The sequence below is a fragment of the Bathycoccus prasinos genome (assembly GCF_002220235.1).
Source record: "Bathycoccus prasinos genomic : Chromosome_7".
In the NCBI taxonomy this organism is placed as follows: domain Eukaryota; kingdom Viridiplantae; phylum Chlorophyta; class Mamiellophyceae; order Mamiellales; family Bathycoccaceae; genus Bathycoccus; species Bathycoccus prasinos.
In genome coordinates, this window is record NC_024002.1 from 379,105 (window position 1) to 402,970 (window position 23,866).

Consider the following 23,866-nt stretch of genomic DNA (forward strand, 5'->3'; position numbering starts at 1 on the left):
TCGCCAGCACAAAAAAATTTCAACAGATTTTTTTTAACCTATATACTTTTTACTCATCACTGTTTGAATTTCGCTCTCGCATCCGCACAACAATTTGTTCCTCTTCTTTTCACCTGTGTAGCGGGAGAACTACAAAAAAGAGAGGAAAACGTACATACGATCGCGCGAATTCGGCTCGAGCGCTGAGAGCAGCGATCGCGCGGTAAGCCTACCTCGATCTTTTCGCCTTTCGAGAGAGTAAGAGTAAGAGTAAGAGAGAGAATTTTTGTTTCGGTCGAGAGGGCCGACGATCGCGACTCTTGCGCTTTCGTCGACCCAAAAAATCAGCGGAAGCAAAGGAGAAAAAAACATGAACGCGCGAGGAGCAACATCGAGACGAGGTCGATCGAAAGCGACGACGTTGTTTTCTCTGCTGATCGCCTTCTTCGCGTGCGACTGTTTTTTCTCAAGAACGGGAAGCGGGAAGTTTTGGGCAGTCGATGCCCAATCTTACTATCAACAACCGCTGAATTATTCGTTGCCGTTGTGCTCGAATAGCGACTCTTCTTTGAGTTGCAATATCGCAGACCCGTGCGTGACGGCGACGGATTTGGAGACGAGTGGCACGACGAAGGCTTCGATCACGGACATCGCGTACGAAGACGACGCCTCTGCGACGACGACGTTTGCCATCGACGACCGATTCGAGTCAGGGGATGAGTTTTTCAACGACTTTCGAACGTATTATCGATTACAAGACGAGACTTTGGAAAAGGTTGCGTTTGAATCGTGTCCGATTGACACGGACGATAAGTTTAAAGAAGCAATCGACGAGTGTTTGAGCGCTTCGTACCCGGCCATTACGGGCGAATTACGGCCATTGGACATTACGGGCGATTGCTCCATGACAAAATGGGGGTCGATGAAGGATTGGGACACGAGCGCGATTAAAAACATGGCGCAAAGTTTCAAAGACAAGCCTTTTAACGGAAACATCACGAAGTGGGACACCTCACAGGTTACGACCATGGCGGAGATGTTTGCCAGCACGACAAACTTCGATCAAGATATTTCGAACTGGAACACCGGGCAAGTGACTTATATGCAAGATATGTTTAGGTTCGCCTCCCAGTTTGATCAAGGCATTGACGGTTGGAATGTGGGGAAGGTTACAAATATGAACGGTATGTTTGAAGGCGCGACTTCGTTCGTGCAAGATATTACCAGGTGGGAACCGGGATCTGGCTGTACGTTTGAAGATATGTTTAGAGACGCTAAGTTTGCGGATAAGTACGAGTGTACCGCGGATGCGTGCGTACTGTGCGGTAATACGTGTGGTCCACCGTCGTATTGGGAGACAGAAGCTGGCGTGTGCACGTGCTCTTCGCTCACGTGCACGAAAGATACGCTCACCGCGTTGGTTTCAGGCACATCGTGCAAAGACGTCACCTCTGACGGAGTATTGCAAGGAGGTTTGCAGATTATTTCTTCCTCGGAAACCCTCACTTCGCTGGATTTAACCGGCGTGAAGACCATCGATGGGAATTTTATTGTCAACGGTCAAAGCGCGTTGGCATCTTTCAGCGCTCCCAATCTCGTCACGGTTGCCGGTGATATCAAAATCGGTGGCGAGGGGACCGGCGAAGCGAACGCGAATTTGACCTCGCTTTCTTTTCCAGAGTTGACGCAAGTTTCGAGCAATTTTCAGGTATCGTCGAACACAAAGTTGACGAGCTTGTCGTCGAGTAAACTCGAAACGATCGGAGGAGAGTTGAAGATTGATTCGTGCCCTATTTTGACGACGATTGATTTACCACTGTTAGAAACCAGTGACGGCATATACGTGTCTTCAAACGCCGCGCTCGCGCAATTTAATTTGCCAAAGTTAACTTTGAACACGGCGAGGTTAATCGTTGACGGAAACAAAGCTTTGACCGCCATTTCTCTCGATGCGTTGACGCGATCGATTGGTTCCGACGCTAACAATAAAGGTTTGGAAATAACTGATAATAAAAAATTGGTTTCGATCGGGTTGAGAAGTATAGAAAGCTGCGATTTCGACGACGGGGCGATGTGTACGGGAGAGTATGGAATTGATATCAGCGACAACACGGACGTGACGAGCGGCCAGAGTTCGTCGTTGACTATTCTCTTAGGTCCGCAAGTAAGTGGATCGGGAAATTCGTGGTACACCTCGGCTACTTTTGGAAAAGGTACGCCTAAAGTTGAATACAGCTTCCCTCCCTCGCCGCTGCCGCCGCCGAGTCAGCCTTCGCCACCACCACCGCCTTCGCCACCACCAACAGCGTGCATTTATTCGTGGACGGATTCAATGGATGGTTACGTCGAGATTATATCGATCGGTTCGTATGTGACAGGACGAGTGGAGTATGTTGCGTCGCGAAGCTCTCCGATTTACAAGGATTGCGATAACGTGACGGTCGCGACGCAGCTCGTATTTACAGGCGTAGAAGCCATATCTGGGAACATCGAGTTTGATTTTAATTTCGGAAAGAATAAAAATGGTGATCAAGCGATTACGTCAGTCTCGTTCCCTGCTTTGATTTCTGTTACAGGTGAAGTGATAGTCAGGCGTTCGAGAGGATTGACGTCAATTTCTGTCCCGCTTTTGACCAACGCCACGAGTTTGGATTTGGAATCGAACGAAGCTTTGACAAGTTTCTCTGCGCCAGAATTACTGTTCACTTTTGACACAATTAATGTGCGGAATAATTCGGCGTTGTCGACGGTTGAATTTCCAAAACTTGGCGAAATTGACGGCCATGCGACTCTCGTCGGCGGTTTGTTGGTGTACAACAATCCAAAGTTGACCAAGGTGGACGCGCCTCTCTTGACGCGATGCGGGGATGTTGTGATTGGGTATTACATAAGTTACGAGTGCGCCGCAGGAGCAACCAGTTGTTACTCGGCGAATATAAAACAGGCTGATTCGGTCTCGGGTCTTACCATTAATCTTCCCAAACTGGACGAAATAAATAAGCTCGGTATCGGAACTGTCTTGGATCCGTTTACGCTAACGTCCGCAGCGGTCGAAACTGGTTATATCACGCAAGCAGTATTGACGGACGCACAGACCATTGCTGCTGGAAGCGTGACCAAAATTGCTTCGCTCGCGATGGAAAATCTCGCCGTTGTGCATCACATATTGAGCTTTGATTACACGCAAATGAGTTCTGCGACGCAATTTGTCGCCGCTACGGGAAGTTTGCGCGAATTCGCGCCAATGACTTCGATCGTCGGAAACGAAGGCGATGCAAAGGCGCTTTCCTTTGTGAACGCGACATCGTTCTCCTCGCCGTCCGTGGAACAAGCGTTTGTTTACCGGGGCCAGGGGTATTGCGTTGAAGAAAGTGGGGGGTTGGGGATCTATCTTGGACGTAGCATACAGTCGACTGACCCCAAATTTGCACTGGATATCTGTTTGAACTTGTGCGAGGAGTACGAGTGGTGCCTGGCAGCCGCTGCACAGGCGTCTAGTGGTTATTGTGAACATTACACGGACTGGAACACGTTTGTCATTCAAGGTGGGAACACCATCTTGGACAAAGACATGGAAGAGAATGGGATCACCGTTAGTGGCGTTAGGTATTACTTGGGCTGTGAGAAAACAGGGAGTAATGCATGCTCAGCTGAACGCGTGTGGGGCGCTGGATCAGTTTCGAATATCGGTAGTGAGACTACTTGGCATTGTTACAGTAAATGGACCATGCTCGAGATGATGCTGGACGAATTACCGGACGATGCGTGCGCCCATTGCGCGAAGAAAGTTTCCATTTCCAAAAATCCTCAGTTGAGCAGCGTCAACTTTTTGACCTTTGAAAGCAATCAATTGACCGCGTCCAACTTTTCGAGTTTTGAAATGCTCGATAATAACGCCGATTTGGCCATCAACGTGCCGTGCTCGGTGAATCCGTTTTGGTCGTACCTGTGCTCAAACTGCGTTCAAAAACCATCAACGTGGCAAAATTTTGCTGAAATTTCAATGTGTCCGCCTTCGCCGCCGCCTTTGCCGCCGCCGGCGAGTTGTGTCGACGCTGGTAACTGTTCGCCGCCGCCTTCGCCTTCGCCGCCACCGCCGCCATCGCCTCCAAGTCCGCCACCGCCAGCACCGCCGCCATCACCGCCGCCATCACCGCCGCCATCACCGCCGCCATCACCGCTGCCTTCTCCGCCGCCGCGCGAATACGAGAGCTGCTCGATTTATGAAATATGGCAAGGTACCTATGGTAACTGTACTTCGGCAAATGATTCTGAATACGCGACGCTTGAATCTGGAAGCACGTGTCTCCCGACGTGTAACGAGGGTTACGATATTACTTTGTATAAGAATTATAACAAGGTCGCTTTGACTGATAATACCTTTTTCGAGGCTATCGCGTCGTGTCTTCAGGAGGACCCCATCTTTGGGCAGTGCTACTCGTATGGCTACGACGAGGCTACCGGATACGGAACGATGCCCGACTGGGACGTCTCGAAAGTGACGAATATGAAGGAAGCGTTTTATAAAGAATACACGTGGCCGGATGGATTCGTTGGAAATTTGTATGAAAGTTTTAACGGCAACCTCAAAAATTGGCAGGTAGACTCTGTGACGACCATGGAGAGAATGTTTTATCAATGTTCCGAGTTTGATCAAGACATATCGTCATGGTCATGGGCCATATATAACGTGAGAAATATGATCGAAATGTTCAAAAGTGCAACGCAGTTTAAAGGCGATATTTCGAGTTGGGTAAATACGCATGGCTCTCTCACGAAAACGAGCATGTTTGTTGGTGCAACCAGATTTAAGGCCCGATGGAAGTGCGCTCTCCTTTCTGACGCTCCTACTTTTTCGAGCTGTACGGCGGTTAGTGATACCTGGGTTAGTGCCCAACAGTTGGATGATGCTTCAATCAGATCGGCTGTCAAGTCGTGTCTCGATGAAAGTCCAACTTCTGGAACGTGTTCTGGAACTCGTGGACCAATGTCTACTTGGGACACTTCCAAAGTCTTAGACATGTCCAATCTTTTTGCCGGTTACGAGACAACTTTTAACGCCGATCTCTCGAGTTGGGACGTGTCTTCGGTCACGTCAATGGCTGGAATTTTCAAAAACTGCGTGAAGTTCAACTCGGACATTTCCGGATGGAACACCGACAATGTGCAAATTGCGGACGAAATGTTTGTCGGTGCCTCGAGCTTTAATTATACGATAAGGCATTGGTACGGAGTCACCATCGCTTTGTGGAATGCTATTGATTATAATAATCAAATTGAGTACACTGACGACGGGTCCCATTTGTTTCTCGAAGGAAGTTTTTTTTATCAAGCAACTGCTTTTCAGGCGAGTCATAATTGCTCCAGGTGGGGCAGCACGATAGCAACTCCTAATGATTGTTACTCGAATTATGAGATGTCTTATATTCGACGCATTGATCTCCTCCCGCAACCTACTTCGATCACGTGCGACGATGGACGTAAGAATGCTGACGTGTACTGCCAAGCAAAATCCTGTCCGATACCAGATGGATTAATGCCAACGAATGGAAATTCGTCCGGAACGTGCGAATGGTATATGAACGACTATGGTCTATGCGGCTCTGATGGCTGTTCTTGTGAGCCAACATGTCTTCCGGGATACATTCTCGCGAGTGAGGACGGTACCAAATACGAAGGGTACACGTGTAGGCTTGGCGTTCTCAGCGAGCCTGTTTGCAGAAGAGCCACGTTTGCAGATACTGATGATGTCAAAAGGCAAGGCGAAAGTCAACTTGACTTCGTTTCGCGGGGTGACGATGAAAATAAAGATTTTAAAGTAGCAGTGAATGATTGTCTTTCGGACGATCCAGTCTACGGGATTTGCTCCGATTCTATATTCGGGCCAATCAGCGATTGGAATACGTCGCTCGTCACCTCTATGGATTCAGCGTTCAATGAGAAGACTCAATTCAATGGAAACATCACGGGGTGGGACACGAGTTCTGTCAGGGATATGTCGAATATGTTTTTCAAAGCGAAAGCGTTTGATCAAGATATCGGCAATTGGAAGAAAAAAACCTCACAGGTAACAACCATGGACTCGATGTTTTATGGCGCAGAGGCGTTCAACCGAGACATCTCAGAATGGAATGTGGCCTCAGTCGTAAAAATGAATTTTATGTTTTATGACGCGAAAGCTTTCAGTCAAAGCTTAGAGACTTGGGCAGAAGATGCTCTCACGGATTCTAATCAAATTTTCGGTGGTGCTGACGCTTTTAATAACTTATATGCGTGCACCCCGGAAGCCAACGGATTGACGAAGCCTAGCAAGTGCAAGGCAAAGTCGCCGTCGCCGCCGCCACCGTCGCCACCGCCACCGTCGCCGCCGCCATCACCGCCGCCATCACCGCCGCCATCACCGCCGCCATCACCGCCGCCATCGCCACCGTCGCCACCGTCGCCACCATCGCCACCGCCGCTTGCGTGTGAGATTTTGGGAAACTGCTCGCCGCCGCCGCCGATGCCTCCGCCGAGTCCGCCGCCGGCACAAGCGGCAGTCGAGGCAAGTTTGCAAATCACAGGCTACTCCAAAGTAGAATTTGACGAAGAAAAACAGACTGCGTTCAAAATTGGCATGTCGGAATATCTAGGTGTAGGTTTTGGTGCTATATCGATTACATCCTTCACGGATGTGACTGCTCGAAGAAAGCTTTCGGCAGTCGACTCTGTTTTGAAAGTCGAATTTACCGTGGAAGCAACCACAATATCCGATACGACAAATATCGAGACGAAATTGATTGTCACGGATACAACGGAAATGACGACTCAATTAACTAGTGCTGGATTATCAAGCATATCTAATATCGTTGCACCGACCGCGGTCGCGGCTCTCGCGCCTCCACCCCCGCCAACCCCGCCGCCGCCGCCTGCTCCAGATGTAACGAAGCCGAGGTTTTTAGCCACGCCGAAAGCGACGAACATCCTCGGGTCGAGTTTTGAAATTCAATTTAAGTTGGACTCCGATGTTGATGTGCATTGGCTCATCATTGAAGGAAAGACGAGCACGGTCATGCAAAACATCTTGACTCCTGCCATGGTCATTAATTTTGACCCTGCGAATGAAAAGTTCGCGGGCATGACCATCGCCGCCGCCGGCGTTGTCTCCGGCTTGGCAGCGAATACGGTACACACGATCAAAAGCAGCGATGCGGTGACGTCGCATACCAACATCAAAGATCCCGCGGGCTCAATCGGGTTTACAGTTCAACCGAGTACGGATTATGCCATAATTTTGGTTGCCAAAGAGTTGATCTCGCAAAATACGCACGAAGAGTTTCAGCGTTACGCCTCTAGCTCTACTTTTGTAGTCGATGAAAAGGCGAAGATATTTGATGTCAGAACGTTGGGATTTTCGATAAAAGACGGCAAGTCGACCTTCACTCTGAGTGAAGAAGACGTAAACCTGAACTCCAACTATATCGTACAAGTCACAAAAGATACTGAGTCTGGCGTTACTCTCGGGGCTCTGGATTGTGTAAGTATTCGTGTCACCGCGAGTATGGATGGACAGTTGGAGTTGAGTACTGCCTCCAACGTTGACTACGTGGAGAACGAAATACTCATTCCGGCTCAGTGTGGTGACTCAATTAAGATGGAAGTACACTTCAAACCAAAGCCAAATGAAATACTGGATGGTGATCGAACAATTACTCTAACGCACAAGGTCGCAACGGCGACGGGGCAATTCGCAAGCTTTGATGGTGCCACACTTAAAGCGTTGGTATCTGTCACTCTCACGGATAACGACAAAGGTGCGTTGGAGCTCGACGCTACCTCTAAAGAATTTAACGAAGGTTCTTCGCTTCCGTTGGAACTTTACCTTTCTGCCGCGCCACCTTCGGGAGACAAAATTACCGTGTCTCTCGCGAAAGGGTCGCAAGACGAAGGCGTAGAGGTGTCTCCTTCAAAAGTAGTCTTTTGTTGTCTTGAAACATCAACCTTAATACCGTGTACTACAACTGCGGCCCAGAAAAACTGTTGCATATGCCAAAAGGTTATTGAAACCGACGCAGATGTCCTCGGGTATTTGTGGAGCTACAAAGTTCCAATTGCGTACACGTCGACGAAGGACGACGGCGAAGCCGCGGCGAACAAAATTGTCTCGTTGACGGCGACTGCCGCGTCTGCTTTAACGGCATATAATGGTGTAACGACTACAGTTGAGGGTATTACAGTGATGGATATTCATAGCGCCGGCGCGCGAATGAGCCCTGCGGAACTAGAGCTCACGGAAGGAGGTACGGATGCAAAAGTTACGATTGAATTGACGAGTAAACCGAACGCGGGAGTCACTTTAAAATTGGAGGACAGTTCGACAACAGATTCGGCACTTCTCTCCTTTTCGCCCTCGACGGTTACGTTCTCTGCAACGTCAGCCACGGACTGGAAAACCCCAAAAGAAGTTCGTGTGACCTATCCTCGAGACTACAAGGTCAAAGATGTTACCAAGAAAATCAACGTCAGACTATCGGGCACGACTGCGGATACCACGGGATACGGCACCAAAGACGGCGTCGCAATTTTATTTCTGAGAGAAAATCTTGTCACCGTATCCGTTACTGATGTCGACACAGCTGCATTTGTTTTCACGCCAAGTGCAGGGACGTTCAATGAAGATGGTGGTATTTTTTCTTACGCAGTCAAGCTTGCTACGATTCCAGATGGCGATGTTACCGTGACGCCGCAAGCGGTAGGTAACCTTGATATCAACCCACCTTCCATAACGTTGACTCCCGAAACTGCGCGGACGAACGCTCTTACCTTTCAAGTCAAGTCAAAGGAAAGAGACTACATCGATATCGACGGATCATTATCGTACGTTATAAAGCATCTCACTACCACTGATGATGAAGTCTATGAGCGTACGAACTTATTAAGCAGTACAACTCCCTCCATTACGGTAACCGTAACCGACGCGGATACTGCTGGTTTTACTTTTTCGAAAGCCATCGCGGGTACCGCGAATCTTGCGTTCGATACGATACAGGAAAGCACTCAGGAGACCTCGTACGTCTATTGGCTGAGATTAAAAACAAAGCCGGAAGAGGCGGTTACGTTTACCGTTACCGAAGATTGTACAGAGGACCTAAGTCTAACCTACAGCAACTGCGGAATTTTCACAATACGTCTCGACGACTCGGTAACGACCACACACACGTTTGCGGCTAAGACTGACCACGTCACCACGGAAACTGCGTTGAAGGTCACCTTGACCATTCCCGCGGATACGCACGAAACAGGCCTTCACCCTCCTCCGCGAAGTTCAAATTTAAAAATATCCGTCGCATCCGGAGATGCAAGGTATGCTTCGTTGCCTCCGCATACCCTAGCGTTGACCATTAAGGACAAACTGTACGTGGAGAAATTGGAAGAGCCTATTGATACTACTGCCGCGGCGACTGAAGAGACTACAGTAAATAATTCTGACGGCGTAGTTTTGGTGAAAATTCCAGCCAACGCGATACCTCAGGAAATTTTAGAGCGGCCGGGTCTCAAAATTGATGTAGAAACGGCCATTATTGAAGCTGAAGAGGGATCTAATATTTTAGCTATCGAAGACGCGACAAAGTATGAAACGAAAACGTCAATCATTGAATATAAGATGACATCATCCGATTCTACTGCCGATCTCTCTGTTAGTTTCGCCTCCCCGGTTGAACTAACAATTCCGCTCGATTCTGTCGATTGCTTGGCAGAGGGAGCGTATTGCCAGTGCATGCGTGCTGACTCTAAAGATGCGACCTCTGAGTGGCAAATATTGGATGGGATCAGCACATCGCAAGTGGTTGGAACCAACGATGTTATCGCTTCGTGTTTCACGAATTCGTTTTCATTGTATACGGTTGCAGCTGTCAAACCGACTGTTACTATCTCTGCGTACGGTGAAGCGAACGATATTACGTTTTATGAGGAAAACTCCAAGGTCACGTTGACTCCAGTAACGATTGCGAGCGTACTTACGCTCAGCGGGACTGCGTCATTAGATTCTATTTCAGCCAAGATTGTGACGAATTATTTTAGTCGACAAGATTACTTAACTATCAAGTGCACGCTGGTGGATGGTGTGACGGACAATTGGGCGCCGGCATACTCGGAAGTGACTGCGGAGACGCAATCGCGAACGTGTAGCTCCGGCGTATATATCGATAACACGAGGAACGCCAATCTCAAAGCGACGTTTGATATATCAAACGGGATATTGACAATTTCTGGCGTTACTACGACGACGACAATATCGGTAGACGAAGCGCAAAAAATGTTCCGGACAATCCAGTATGTAAACTCAGAGAAGGATCCGTGGTACGGAACTCAGTACGTGAGGGACGTTACCTTCACGGTTTCAGAAAAGTACACCGGATACACGACGACCAATGTCGCTGGGACAGATAGACACGCCATTACCGTCGTGGGTTATAATAACGCACCTGTGATGACTACGAGTACTTCCGAGAACATATACGTTGAACGAGCAAATGCTAAAAATGTCGCGCAATTGCTGACCATTGCGGATGATGATTCGACGCAAATCAGCAGCGCTAAAGTTACACTCTCACCCGCGGGTACCGAGGGCGATGAATTGAGTTATTCAGGCGCAACCCTCAGTACAACTATCCAAGGTTTGATTCAGGCTGGGACGATTACGTTTACCGGTATTGATACGATCGCAAATTATCAACAAGCTCTCAGAGCGGTCACTTTCAAGAGTACGAGTTATAATCCGACAGTTTTGAGCAGAACGATTACCTTTGAGGTTACCGACGTCCCGGGAGCCGGTCTCGTTGCACTAACGGCATCGGCGACTCGAGCGTTGACAATTCAAGTCGTCAACGATCCCCCAGAAATTCTTGGTTTGTCGCTCAACGCGGTACAAGTTCAACAAATTCTTTTGAACGAGGATGGTAACCAAGTGAGCGGCTATCAAATCCGAGTCGACGACAAAGATAGCGACACTGAAAGCGAAATTACGTATGAAATTAATTGCGTCGCAAATAAGGGTGAAGTAGAGTTGAACTCTACAACCGGGGCCGTATCGTATACGCCAAACGCAAACGCGAACGGCGAGGATTCGTTTTTTGCCATCGCCAAAGACAGCACCGGTCAATCTTCTGTGCCTTTTCAGTTTAGCGTCTACATTAACCCCTTAGCGGACGATCCCGTTGCGGCTGACAAATCGTACAATTTCAGAGTCGAGTGGGAGCCAAAGGAGTTTGATTTCCCGGTCAGTCATCCCGACGCGATTACAGATGAAGAATTCGCGAGCATTATTAGTTTCATACGTCTGGACGGAGGAGCGCCGGTTGGTACCTTGACGTTTACGGATGAATCCGTGAGCGAACTCGGCGTTAAACAAGGTAAATCGCCGTTCGCGTACAGCATCTCTCAAAGCGATTACGACGAAAGGGTCGTAAATGCTGACGGCACCAGGGACGAATCATTCACCGATACGTTCAGCTACATCGTGGTCGACGCAAATCAACGAACTGCGAAAGGATCAATAAGTATTGTCGTGAAATCAGATGCAGACGAGGCGTCGACGCCTCCAGTTGTGTCGACTACTTCCTCGAATTTCGAACTTGCGTACAACGTTGAAGAGAACATTGCGTATTCCGGTGTGTTTTACGCTATAGATTCGCAAACGCTGACGGAGGATCTAGAATTCTTGGCTGCACCTCCGCCATCGATTGGAAATGTCTCTTTCTCCTCGGTTGTCTGTGGTGAGCTCACTTCGCCGCTCAAAACCGCCGGCGTCACCGTCTCGTGTCCGTGCAACCAATACGAGGCGTGCGGTAAGTTTGTCTACACTCCAGACTCGCTGTACTACGGCTACGATTCCTTTGAATTAAAGGCCACGGATACGAATGGAGACGCTTCCCAATCAATGAAAGTATACGTATACATCGAGCCGGTGAACAACCGACCGACTCTCGCGTGCGAAGCGCCGCGCACGATGGAAAATTTGGCAATTTCCGGTACTTCTGCTACTTTGCTTCAGATATCTTCGTTTGCATCGAGCCATCCTCTGTGTAACGATGTGATTATAGTTGGAGATGTTGCGATAGATTCGCTGGAAGATATCCGAGTTCGTACGCGCGCGGCGTTGACCTACGAAGATGGGGTGTTTGTCCCGGCTTCGTTGTCTCCTTTGTCGGGTCTGTTCGCAGAACTCTTGACGCTTTCAAACGCTCTCGAGACTCGAGCTGCCGGTGAAATTCCTTTGATGTTCGCTACTAAGCTCACACATGATTGGTACATTCCCATGGGAGGAGAAACGGCGCGTGCGGGCATGGAAATCTGCGCTGGGCTCGGGAACGACGCGACGTCGTGCGTCGCCAGCGCCGGATGCCAGCTACTTTTGGGCGTTTGCGTTTCCGCTTCGTGGGGTTCTCCCGATCACGTCGTTGAAGCCGCAATCGCGCTCCTATCTTATGATATGGATGAAGAGCGTGATTTCAACAAGCAAGTATCAGGATCGCCCGTGGAACCCGCGAAGTCGAACGGGTTCTTGAGCGAACCGGTGCTTTTAGCGCCTCTAAACGACGGAGAGATGGATGACGACGTACAAATTTTCGTTGCAAACACCGACGGTACAAAAGGCGCGAGGTTAACGTGGACATCCATTACGGAGGAAAAGACGGTTACCGGTGGTGTGATCATCGTTCAAATGCCGAGTAAGCGGCGAGGAACCGTGGCGATTCGGTGGAGAGCTACGGACGCGATGGGTTTGAAGAGACCGGTAGCGCCTGATTACGCCACCGTAAATCTCATCACGCGGTGTGCCCCAGGTCACAGATATATGGATTGGTGGTGGGATACTTCTCGATGCTTTGCCTGTTCTCCAGGGTGGTTCAATCAAGTCGGTCAATTCGACCAAACGTCCTGTAAAGAGTGTCCTCCGGGTGAAATCACCGCGAATGCCGCTCAAACGGAGTGCGCGAAATGCCCGGCTGGATCTTTTCAGCCCGGATACGGAGAATCTGAGTGTCTGCCCTGTTTCGACGGGGCAGGTTTAGCAATTGAAACCGAGCAACTCGGTTCCTCAAGTTTGCAACAATGCGTGTGCCCGGTTGGGTACTGGACGGACTACGCGGAGACGAGCGCGTCAGAGTTGTGGTCGAAATACAAGGCAACCGATCAGACGAAATCCTATTTTACCACGGAAACGTCGGGAACTTCCGCTTCGTATGAGGATGGTTCTCTCCACGTCGATATCGTGAGTCACACTGAGTTTGCGGACGTTGGTAACGATGCCATTGTTCCTCAAGACGGCGACGGAAACTACGTAAGCCTCATGGATCCTAACGGCGACGCCATGAAGTGCGTCGGCCACGTCAAACAAACGTGCGCGGCGCTCATCACCGCGGGACTTTCGGAAACCTCGCTCGGCAACGGTGTCTGTAACCCTGCTTTAAATGTTCCAGAGTGTGGATGGGATTGCGGCGATTGCTGTCGTCAGTCGTGTCTTCCCACGACCGTTCGAAGTAACCTCCCGGGTTGGTCCTCGATCGCGGAGTGTAGCGACGGCGGTTATTCGTGCATCGATCCTCGCTTCGCCGCCCCAGTAGCCTCGGTGTACAAAGCGAATACAGATGCGCCGTTCTGTAAAGCCTGCGCCGCCGGTGCATCGTGCAACGATTTAAATCAGCAGTTTCCGTTACCGACTGCGGGCTGGTGGGTCGATCCCACCGACGGGAGTCGCATTTTACAATGCATAGAGCCGGCTGCTATGGAAGCCTGCCCGGCGTTGACGAGCATCGACGACGTCAGAAACGGGGTGTGCGGTATTTCAAAAGAGAATCAACTGTACATGGGCGAAGCGTGTTCTGAATGTTCAGACGGGAAAGCCACGCCTTACTTCACTCGCGTCAACGCGTTTCGCTCTAACGGGCGGTGCAAAAAATGCCCGGATGTCCCGTGGTTACCGTATCTCTTTGGCGCACTTCTTTTGTTTGTCGCGCTCCCTCTTTTGAACCTGCTGTCAAAGATGCAAGACGGTTTTGGTGCGGTGAATATCATCGTAGGTTTTACGCAAGTCGTATCCGTCTTTCGAAAGCTCGAGTTGGCTTGGCCTCAAGAAATTTTGGATCTTTTGAATCTCATGAGCGTCGTGAATTTGAACTTGGAGTTGTTTTCGATCGACTGTTTCGTCGTGTCTTGGAATTGGACGAAGAAGTTTTTCTTGGTTAACATTGGGCCACTCGTTCTCGGCTCCATGTTTCTCGTGGTGACACTGATCGTCACCTTACACAACAAAATCTTTCTGCCGTACGTGTACGCGCCAATTGGTCGATGCTTTGGAGTTGTACTCGAAGAGGATCAGGATCCCACTCTGAAAAATCCGAGCGTCGAGCGTCTCGACGGCAAAGAGAAGAAGAAAGCCACTACTGCCGACGAGAACGACGGAGATGAAGATGAAGATGATATCATCGGAGGAGAAGAAGAAGAAGAAGAAGGAGGAGGTCGACGACGTCGACGCGAGAAGATTGGCATGAAGAAGCGCTTCTTGACGGTAAAACCCCCAGACCAAACGGAAGTTTTTGCTCGGGCAATGCACAGCGCCTTCCTCCTTTTTATGAGTTGGTCGTACATGCAGCTCGTAAACATTAACGTTGAATACTTCGATTGCGTGGAAGGCGGGGATGGTCGCTCGTCGCTCGATGCCGATCCAGCCGTGCAGTGCTACGTCGGCGTCCACGAACAAATATTTCCTCTGGTCGTTCTGTTCATGATAATTTACACGCTCGGCATTCCGTTCTACCTCTCCGTTCTCCTCTTTACGCATCGACGTTTGTTGCGTAAACGCGACGTGATTGACGTCCGCACTCGACCGTTATCGGTTGCGGCTGGTCAGTTATTAGAGGCTGAGCAACGCTTTGGTTTTGTATTTCGAAGATACGAGTCGTCTTACTCGTGGTGGGAATTGGTATACATCTTTCGAAAGTTTGCCTTGGTCGTCACTCCGGTATTTTTTCAAAACGTGCTCGATCAGTGTCTCATGACTATGCTCGTGCTCGTTCCCGGGATGCTCGGCGTCGTGCGCCTGCGACCGTACGATAAATCGATGTTGGATATCATGGAATGGATAGCGAGCACCGCCGCGTTCTTCATCTTGTTCGCTGGGTTTCTGTTTTATGGCTTTGGAGAGGAACTGTCGGACGTCTCTATGGATACTTTGACGTGGATCACGGTGACGTTGCTCTCGATCACGTACGTTACCCTCGTTATTTTTGTCATCTTTGACGTATTCCCTCACTTGAACCTGGTCACGCTCAAAATGAGAAACCGAATACGCAAAATATTTGGATACCCTCAAATTGAGAAAATGTCCCAGAAAGAGGTGAATATGAACCGCTCGATGCGTCGAGAACGCGCGGGTATTCTGCGTCGATTGAAGGGCAACGCCGCGCTCATTTTGGGCAAAAATACAGCGGTAACGTTCCTGAAAGAGTGCAGAAGACTCCCACTCGATCACAAGTACATCGTCGACCCGAAACTCAAACAGAAAGAGTTGCCGACATTGCTCGAGGTTTTGCAAGCGCTCGAAGAGTGCACCGTCGGTTTCCGCTTGGCTTCGGATCGCGAAATTTCAGAAATTCTCGGCACTGAGGTTGAAGAATTCGACTACTCTCAGAAGCTCGTCGGGACATTTATCGGAGAACTTCGCGACATTTTCAACGCGTGGAGACTCGACATTATTCGCTTAAAGCAAAATCTCCGTAAGTCTGCGGAAGGCGACCAGGACAAGGAGTACGTTCTCCAAATACGACGTCGCGTCATCTCCGACCGCCTCAAAAAAGGCTCCTTAACTCCTCCCGCGATTGGCGAGGGATGTCTAGATCGATACAACGAACGATTCCTCTACGATCAATTCGTGTTGCGCTGCGAACGCGACTTATTCCTCGAGATGGTCATCCTCTTTGAATTCCTTCGACTCAAAGAAGCCGTCGCGCAGGATCCATTCTTTGAAACGCTCATGGGAAGAAACATGCTCCTCAACACATCTCCCCTCCTCCTCTTTTCGCGAGAAGGCGCGAACGTAAACCCATCGGATGAAGTCGAGGCAAAAATGCTCGCGCGCGGCGCTTTATACTACGATCAGCTGAAATTCGCCTTCCGACAACGCGTCGGCGAAGGCGTCTTGGATCTCAAATCGTCGACCAAATCGCCGCTCTCGCATTTGAGTAACTTGATGATTGTTTAGTTTTCTGTTTCTCCGCGCAGACTACGAATTTTAATACTCAGAATAAATACACACTCTTGGCATGTTTCCGCTTTTTTTTAGCCAACGATCATCACTTCAAAACACAAAACGCGCGCTCGAGATTCGTACCGTCAGTTAAACGCCGTACCAAATTCGTTGTTTAGACGTAGAATGACTCGCCTTTTCTCTCACAATTTTCACCTCGCTTGCTCAACTCTATGACGTTTTCGTCGTCGAAACGTTCCACGGCGACGACGACGACGACGTTTGTCCTCCTCCTCCTCTCGCTCGTGCACGTCCTCGCGTTGTCTTTTTTGGTGTCTCCGCGTCGTTATTCCTCGACGGCGAAGATGGTGGTGTTCGCGTCTGCGGCAAAACCACCGACGACGACGACGCGCGAGGCGGAGGAAAAGAACGAGAAGAACGCGTGGCACGTCTCGATTTCCGTCTTGGGCGGCGGTAGAAACTCGCGAGGAAAGAAGGAGAAGGAGGAAGAGGAGGACGTGGAGGCGAGGAACGGCGGCTTTTCGCGCGTTCGGCACGAGTCGACGCTGAAAGCGGTGCTCGCGCTCGCGACGAAGCGAGACGACGACGAGACGGATGAAAATTTGGTTCGACGAGAGGAAGACGAAGAAGAAGAAACGGAGAAAACGCTGAGCGCGAGGTTTAGCGCGGAGGATTTCGCGCGAAAGCGAGATGTTATTCTGATATCGGTGTGCAGCAGCGGCGTCGGAGGAGGCGAGGAGGGATCTTTCGTTTCTTCCTCTTTTTCTTCACCTTCTCCGACGCGTTCGTGGTCGGCGTCTTCAACAATGTACGAGTTCGCGGCGAAGGCCAAGGCGTCGTCGTCGTGCGGCGGAAGCGAATCGGTGTCGATGCAATGCAACCGCGCTGAATTTCTGGAGATGGATGGCGGCGGGAAGAGGGAGAAGGCGGACGCGTACGAACGAGCGATGGTTTCAGAAACCGGTGTGAAGTCTAGAGATGTTCTCGTCTCCTCCGCTTTGAGGCGACTGAGCGAAGAGTTGGCGTGTTTTTCGGAGCGCTCGGCGGAGAGGTTCGGCGAAGGGAAAGTTTCATCGTCGAGAGATACCAGTGAAATCGAAGTGGCGTACGCGGAAATTTGTGGGATGGCGGCGTTGGATGGATTAGATGCGACCGAGAGGAAGAAAATCGAAAGGTTTGTGGAAAAGAAAATCGAGGACGTTTTGGAGCGCGTGGGAGCGCTCGGAGTAATGGTGGTTGCTCAAGCTCGAGAAGAGAACGAGATCGTCGAAAGTCAAAGAAAACGAAGAGCGTTGCTTCAAGAAAACGACTCGAGCGAGGATGGGAGGTCTGCGAAAGAGTATCCGAATAAAGCTGCGGCGACGATCGTTGGGTTCATCTTATTGCTTGGCGCCGTGGCTGGCTTCCTCGCGATGCTAACGATGCCTTTTCCCACCGACTCCCTTCTTTTTCCGAAGACAAAAGGTGAGTAGAGGGAGAAGAGGGCGACTCGTGCTGTTCTGCTTCTCTTCGGCTTTGCGATTTGAACTGAACGCGCGGGAAAAAGAGAGAGAAGACAAAAGGCGATGAGAGAGTGACTCTTTTTAAAAACTACTACTTCCAGCACATATTATTTCATATTCTTTTGTAACCCACCTCTTCTATCCCGTACTGGAACGACACTTTTTCCAGTAAAACGGTGACGTTGGTCTGGCCCCACTTTTCGTGTCTAATCGGCAGTCGCGTTATCGCGTCTGCCACTTCTAACGATTCGTCGTCTTCTACTATCCCCCAAACGCTATGACCGTGTCCCCACTCGTGGTGAGATCCAATCGCTATGAACCAATCTGGGCCTTCTCCTATCAAGCAAACGTACCCTCTCTCGACCATCGGCGCAAACTCTCTCGGCATCCTTCCACCGTTCATCCTCCCGTTTTGCGTCGCTTGTATCAAAGCGTACGGTGGTCCAGGCCCACCGTAATTATCTATCGCGCCAACTTCCGGAACAGCTTCTGACCTGTAAAAAGTACCCAAAACACCGTTCCGCCCGAACTCTTTGAACGCGTCCACAATCTTCGGGCTTTTTCGTTCCAGCAACCGTATCCTAATCCGCCGACGGTTTCCTCCTACGTCATCGCCTCCCCCGAAGCGCACGTCTTTCAAAACTAAAACGTTTCTCTCGTCAACCATCAAACCTTCCCTCGCCGCGGTCAAAGACGACGCGTCGTCGTTTACGTCGTCAACATTCGGCGGCGGCGACTCCATCGACGGACACTCCGCGTCGTCGCACGCTGCGCGTAACAAGCGAGTAGTGGTTAATTACCGCGCGTCGTAAAAGCAAAAGAGGTGGATATAATACGCGTTTTAAAATATACGCGTCGTCAGCGAGCGTTTACGCAAAGCGCGTCGTCCCAGAGAGACTCGATCGATACCATCATCCGCGGTGGTGGGTAAAAGAGAGCGAAAAGCGCGAGAGAGAGAAAGAAAGAGGAATATCGTCGCGCTACTACTACTGCTATTACTACGACGCACCGCAGCAACAGTTCTCGAACATGTACTCCCGGTTCTTTTCGCACTCTCCCTTCGAAGCCCAACTGTCGCACATTTGGACCACATCTGTGCACTTCTTCTTGGTCTTCTTGGTCTTCTCCGTGTACCCGACGAACGCGTGTTCGCGATACTCGTACTGGTGGTGGTGGCGCGTGCCGTCGCTGCTAACACCGTTGCTGCCAATAAAACTTCCTCTCGCGTCGACGCGGACGAAAAGGGACTTCGGACGATGCAGATTTTGTCCTCCCGGCTTTGGGGAAAACCATCCCGGCGAGAGGAAGACGAAGAGGAAGAGAAAGAAGAAAGCTCTCCCAAAGCGGAAAGGGAAAGGGAAAGGAAAACCCGAAACGCGAAAGCGCATTCGAAGCATCATCCGTTCTCTGCACGCGCAAAGGCAAAAGAGAGAGAGAGAGAGAAAAGAAGCCCTTCAGAAGAGCGGTCGCGTAACTGTCGATTTTGCGGTCGTTTTCCCGGACAAATCCATCCGTCGCGGAAAGAGAACATCACGCGCGAGAAACGCGCGCGCGCATCGTTTCGCGAAATTATATGACTCAATTCGAGAACAACAACGCGTACTTCGCGTCCCCGTTCGTCCGGAATTGGCTCCTGCGAGCAATCGCGAATGAAGATAATGATCAAATCTCGTGCGAAATCGCGCACGAATTCGACGACGTTTCTTTCCGCTGCGAATTGCATTCGTCGACCTATTCCTCGAAGGATGACGTGAAGAGCACTCTCATCGCGCTCGTGTCCGTCGCGTTTCCAAAAAGCAACGATGAAAAGAGTAACAACGAAAGAGTGACGACGAGGGAAAAATTCCTCTCCTTATCATCGAGCGGCGCGTTCGAGCGCGGTCGAGCTCTCGGAATCATCCGGAAAGTGCGCGTTTTAGGGGGAAGTGATGATGCTGAGGAGGAGGAGGAAGAACAGGCGGAATTCGGGTACGACGCGACCGTGGAGGTGGATTTGAAGAAACTGAACGAAGCCGAGGAGAAGGAAGAGATGATCGATTTAATATCGAGTGTGAGAGTGTACGCCGGGTACGGGACGTTGCGAGCGTGTTTGCGGCGATTGGTGGTGGAGGAGGAGGAAGAGGAAGAGGAGGCGAAGGCGAAGCGTCGTTCGTTTTCGCTGCGACGGCAATTCGCGTCGCCGTCGGTGTCGATGTATTGTAAAGTGGAGGAAGATGACACTTTGAAGGAAGGTGCGGAGGAAAGGAGATCGTGTACGGTTGTGTTTCCGATGCACGTTTCTTCGTCGCTGTCGAATAACGAGGACGAGGTGGTGATTGCGAGGGCGTTTTTGGCGCACTTCGCCGAGGCGTCGAGGAATAGCGCAAAGTTGAGCGCGGCGCCGTTCGTGAGTTATCATAAACCAGGGCAGAAGCCGCCGTTGGAGTTGACGACGAGCGTCGATGCGACAACGCGAGATGGTGACGAGGTCGATGAGATGGATTTGAACGCGAATGGTGGGTATGTTTCCTTCGTGATATTTCCGAGACACGTGAAGACGAAAGAGTCTCTGGAAAGAGCCGTGTGGATGTTGGCGAGTTTCCCGAACTTTATCAAGTCTCATTTGAAGTGTTCGAAAGGATATTGGCACGAGAAGATGCGAGGGAAAGCGGAGGAACTTTTAGAAACGTTAAAGAGGGCACAGAAAGAGCCTAAAATGAGCGCTAAGAAGAAGTTGATCAGCGGGAGGACGTACGTGCCGAGGTGAGAAGAAAACGCTTGTAAAAAGTAGATGTGTATAACGACGTAACGCGTAATTAAAGCGTAGATGTAGGGTAGATTAAAATGTAATAGTATAAATAGATTCTGTGGTGTATTCAGTATTCGTCGTCGTTTTAGTGGCTCGTTCTCTTTCTCTCGAAATCGTTCTCGATTATTTAAAAGAACGGCGGCAAAACGATAAATCGTCGCTTGAACTTCTTCCTCCCGTTGGTCCCGTCGAACAGTTTCTTCAACCTCTTGTGTTTTTGCACCGCCCACGGGAACATTTGACTCATCCCGGCCATCAAAAACAAATATCCAAACGCCGTTTGCGTGGCGATGTTAAAGCCCAACCACTGGTAAATCTCGCAGCAATAATTCGCGCACGTCACGTAATCGAACAAAAACCCGCTCGGAATGACGTATTTCGTCTCAGAAGAAGAAGAAGAAGAAGAAGAAGACCCCCCACTGCTTCTCAATCTCTTTTGAATCACATGACACCTGAAATTCCCGAGCTGAAACAAAGCGCTCAGGACGAACCCAATCGTCACTTGCCTATCCCCCGGACTCGTGTACCTCGGATGGTTAATAAAATACGACATCAAACCAGCGAATGTCCAATAATACCCGCAGTTCCTAATTAAATTGAATATCGGCATCGTCGCTCTCGAAAACGAGTGCACGAAAAACGTCTCGAATATTCTCTTCGCGTAATGCGCCGAGTGAAACCACAGCGCGAGCGTTTGCGCCCGAACAAACGGCTTCGCGCACTCCTTCGGCGAGAATCCAAAAAACCGTCCGTATATTCTCTCGCGATAGAAATAAAACGGTAAATACACCATCAGAGGACCGAAATATTCCCAGAAAAAGACCGCCTGGTAGCTGATTTGCGGGCCTAAATCTTTGAACAAGACGACGTCTCCGTACCCTATTCCGAATTCGCTCAGCTTTTTCCCATCCGGCACTAACGCTTCGCCCTTGAAGACATTTTTCTTCGTCTTCTTCTCTTCCTCTTCCTCCTCTTCTTTTTCCGTTTCACTCTTATTAATAAACTTCGTGAACCGCTGTCGGCTCGGGTAATACTTTCGTTTCTTCATGTGGAAGCGTTTCTTCAGGTCGAGCACGGTCGCGTCTTCCGGTAAATCGTCGATCGTTTCCAATTGGCGAGTCGGGTTCGAGCTCGAGCAGACGTGGAGTTTCATCTTGCCGAATTCCCCGAGAGATTCGTTGTTCCCAGCTCTCCGGACGTTGGAGAGGAATCGTTTCATTCTTTTTTCGAGAGTCTGTCTCTTTCTTTTTGTGTGCGCGCGTGAATGCGTTCAGAGAGAGAAAGGTTTGAAGTGAAGTGAAGCGAAAGAGAATTGGCAGAGGGGAAAATCCCAAGACTCCAAAAATGTTCAAAAACGAGACGCGTCGCCTAATTACGCGCGTATATATTTGACGCGCGAGATGTATGCATGAAATGAAATGAAACGTATTCGTCGTTGTGCTTGGCCTGAGTGACTTGGGTTACCTTTGTTCTCTTATTACATTTTCACAACAGCGCTCAAATAGGAGAGGTTTTGCAAGCACTCGTGGAAGAGGTTGGCTAAAGCCTCGGCTGGATCTTTCGGCCGCGCGTCGTCTCCTCCGTCGTCGTCGTCGGTTTGGTTGTGGCGATGATGATGTTCCTCTTCTCCTCCTTTTCGGTTGTTGTTGTTGTTGTTGATATTCTTTTTCTCATTCTCCGTCGCGACGACGTCTTCGATTTCTACGCGTTCGCCTTCGCCGCCGCCTTTGCACATGATGAAACCGTCCTCGGTGTCGCGGATGCGTTTGCTCCCGACGTCGTCTTCGCCTTTGCCTAAACTGGCCATGTGTTTTTTCTTTAAGCGGTTGAGCACGTTGGTTCGGAAGGCGTCGGCGACGATGCCTTCGTTTGGCGCTCCGCATTGTTTGGCCCAAACGAACAAGAGCGCTTCCCAGACGCGTTTGGCTTGCGGTTCGCATATTTTCAAGTCTTTTTTGAAGTTGGTGTCGTAACAGAGTTTCGGAAGACGGAGCGCGGATTGCGCGCGTTTGAGTTTTTGTTTTCTATCGTCGACGAGAGGATCGCTGTTCGCGGAGGAGGTTGCGGCGGCAAACGCGAGGCGCGCGGCGGTTTTCACCGCTTGGACGATGCCCTCGTTTTCCGTCGCCGCGACGCAATCACGAACGTCTCGTAAACGTTGCAGTTGATCCGTCGGGTCTTCGACCGTAATATCAGCAATCTCTTTCCCTTCTTCTTTATCTTGCATCTGCGCGTACACTCTCACCGCGTCTAAAAGCTTCGCCCCGAACCCTTTCCTTTGGTACGGCGGCAACACCAACACTTGACTAATCCTCAACCTTCGTTGAAAAGGATGCGCGTAAAACTGATACACAGTGCTAAATCCGCACGTCGCCCACCGTTTCAAATTATCCTTCTTCTGCGCGATTAACACGAACCACAACCACCTTCCGTCGCTCTTATCAATCTTCGACGCGGCGTCGATATAAAACGCCACAAACGGTTCCACGTTATCGTGCCATCGCCCAACCGTCTCCCTCTCGGACTCCTTAAACTCAAACTGGCGAACGGAATACCTCAACCCGCTCTCCTCCTCGCCTTCCCCGTCCCACTCTGCGATAATTTTCCCACCATCTCCGGGAATCTCCATCTCCTTCGTCTCCTCCGCCTGTTTCAAAAACGCCTCCTTCGTCGTCGTCGTCCCCGCTTCCGGGAACCACGCGTTCAAATTCGCTCGAATATCATCCGCCGGATTCAAACTCGATCGCACTTTCTCCCCGTACGTGACGTCCACGAATCGCGGGTCGAACGTGTTCGGTGCACACAAAACATCCACCGATAAATCCTCCGAGTACCCGTAAATCGTCTCGTCCTCGCGGAAGACTTGGTGCGCGAACTCCGGTTCAAACGTTTTTTCCTCTCCTTTGTCTCCTTCGAACAGGTGAAAGTGCACGCAATCGTTCGCCTCGCAGACGAACGTATTTTTCATCTGTGTTTTCGTCGCATCATCATCGTTAGTACCACCACCACCCGGTGCTGCTTGTGTCGCTTTCGTTGATATCTCGGTCGCTCGAGCGACGACTTTTGCCGCCTCGGTTTCGTTTCCATCCTTCTCTTTTCCTCCCATCATTCTCCGCTCCAAAAGAGAAAGAAGTTTCCGTTTTTTGTTCCTCTCATCATCCTTCTCGTCGTCGTCGTCTTTTCTTTCCTCTTTCTTTTTGAACGAGGTCGCGGCGGATGTTTCGGTGGTATCGTTGGTGATGTTTTTCACGTCCTCGCCGGTCATCTTCTCCATGTGTGCTCCGCAAAATGCGCGCGTCAGTGTGTCTCTCTGCTCCGTCTCTTACGGAGCTTCTGATGGATTTTTTTCTT

The 23,866-nt window shown here is 50.2% G+C and overlaps 7 protein-coding genes across 7 annotated transcripts; 3 read left to right on the forward strand and 4 right to left on the reverse strand.

The window, feature by feature from the left end:
• Window positions 1-349: 349 nt before the first annotated feature.
• On the forward strand, window positions 350-16,219 carry Bathy07g01860 (predicted protein; the record flags this gene model as incomplete). Its single annotated transcript, XM_007512221.1, has 1 exon — window positions 350-16,219. One exon carries the CDS (start codon window positions 350-352, stop codon window positions 16,217-16,219), a length of 15,870 nt encoding a protein of 5,289 aa, XP_007512283.1.
• Window positions 16,220-16,569: 350 nt separating this feature from the next.
• Bathy07g01870 (unknown protein) lies at window positions 16,570-17,697 on the forward strand (the record flags this gene model as incomplete). The annotated part of the gene is made up of 1 exon (XM_007512082.1): window positions 16,570-17,697. One exon carries the CDS (start codon window positions 16,570-16,572, stop codon window positions 17,695-17,697), a length of 1,128 nt encoding a protein of 375 aa, XP_007512144.1.
• Window positions 17,698-17,839: 142 nt separating this feature from the next.
• Window positions 17,840-18,469, reverse strand: Bathy07g01880 (predicted protein; the record flags this gene model as incomplete). The annotated part of the gene is made up of 1 exon (XM_007512194.1): window positions 17,840-18,469. One exon carries the CDS (start codon window positions 18,467-18,469, stop codon window positions 17,840-17,842), a length of 630 nt encoding a protein of 209 aa, XP_007512256.1.
• A 256-nt stretch (window positions 18,470-18,725) lies between these two features.
• Bathy07g01890 (unknown protein) lies at window positions 18,726-19,115 on the reverse strand (the record flags this gene model as incomplete). The annotated part of the gene is made up of 1 exon (XM_007511884.1): window positions 18,726-19,115. One exon carries the CDS (start codon window positions 19,113-19,115, stop codon window positions 18,726-18,728), a length of 390 nt encoding a protein of 129 aa, XP_007511946.1.
• A 185-nt stretch (window positions 19,116-19,300) lies between these two features.
• Window positions 19,301-20,473, forward strand: Bathy07g01900 (peptidase putative; the record flags this gene model as incomplete). Its single annotated transcript, XM_007511855.1, has 1 exon — window positions 19,301-20,473. The coding sequence occupies one exon, from the start codon at window positions 19,301-19,303 to the stop codon at window positions 20,471-20,473; it is 1,173 nt and encodes a 390-aa protein (XP_007511917.1).
• A 169-nt stretch (window positions 20,474-20,642) lies between these two features.
• Window positions 20,643-21,734, reverse strand: Bathy07g01910 (predicted protein; the record flags this gene model as incomplete). Its single annotated transcript, XM_007511843.1, has 1 exon — window positions 20,643-21,734. One exon carries the CDS (start codon window positions 21,732-21,734, stop codon window positions 20,643-20,645), a length of 1,092 nt encoding a protein of 363 aa, XP_007511905.1.
• Window positions 21,735-21,992: 258 nt separating this feature from the next.
• Bathy07g01920 (predicted protein) lies at window positions 21,993-23,780 on the reverse strand (the record flags this gene model as incomplete). The annotated part of the gene is made up of 1 exon (XM_007512190.1): window positions 21,993-23,780. The coding sequence occupies one exon, from the start codon at window positions 23,778-23,780 to the stop codon at window positions 21,993-21,995; it is 1,788 nt and encodes a 595-aa protein (XP_007512252.1).
• Window positions 23,781-23,866: the final 86 nt, after the last annotated feature.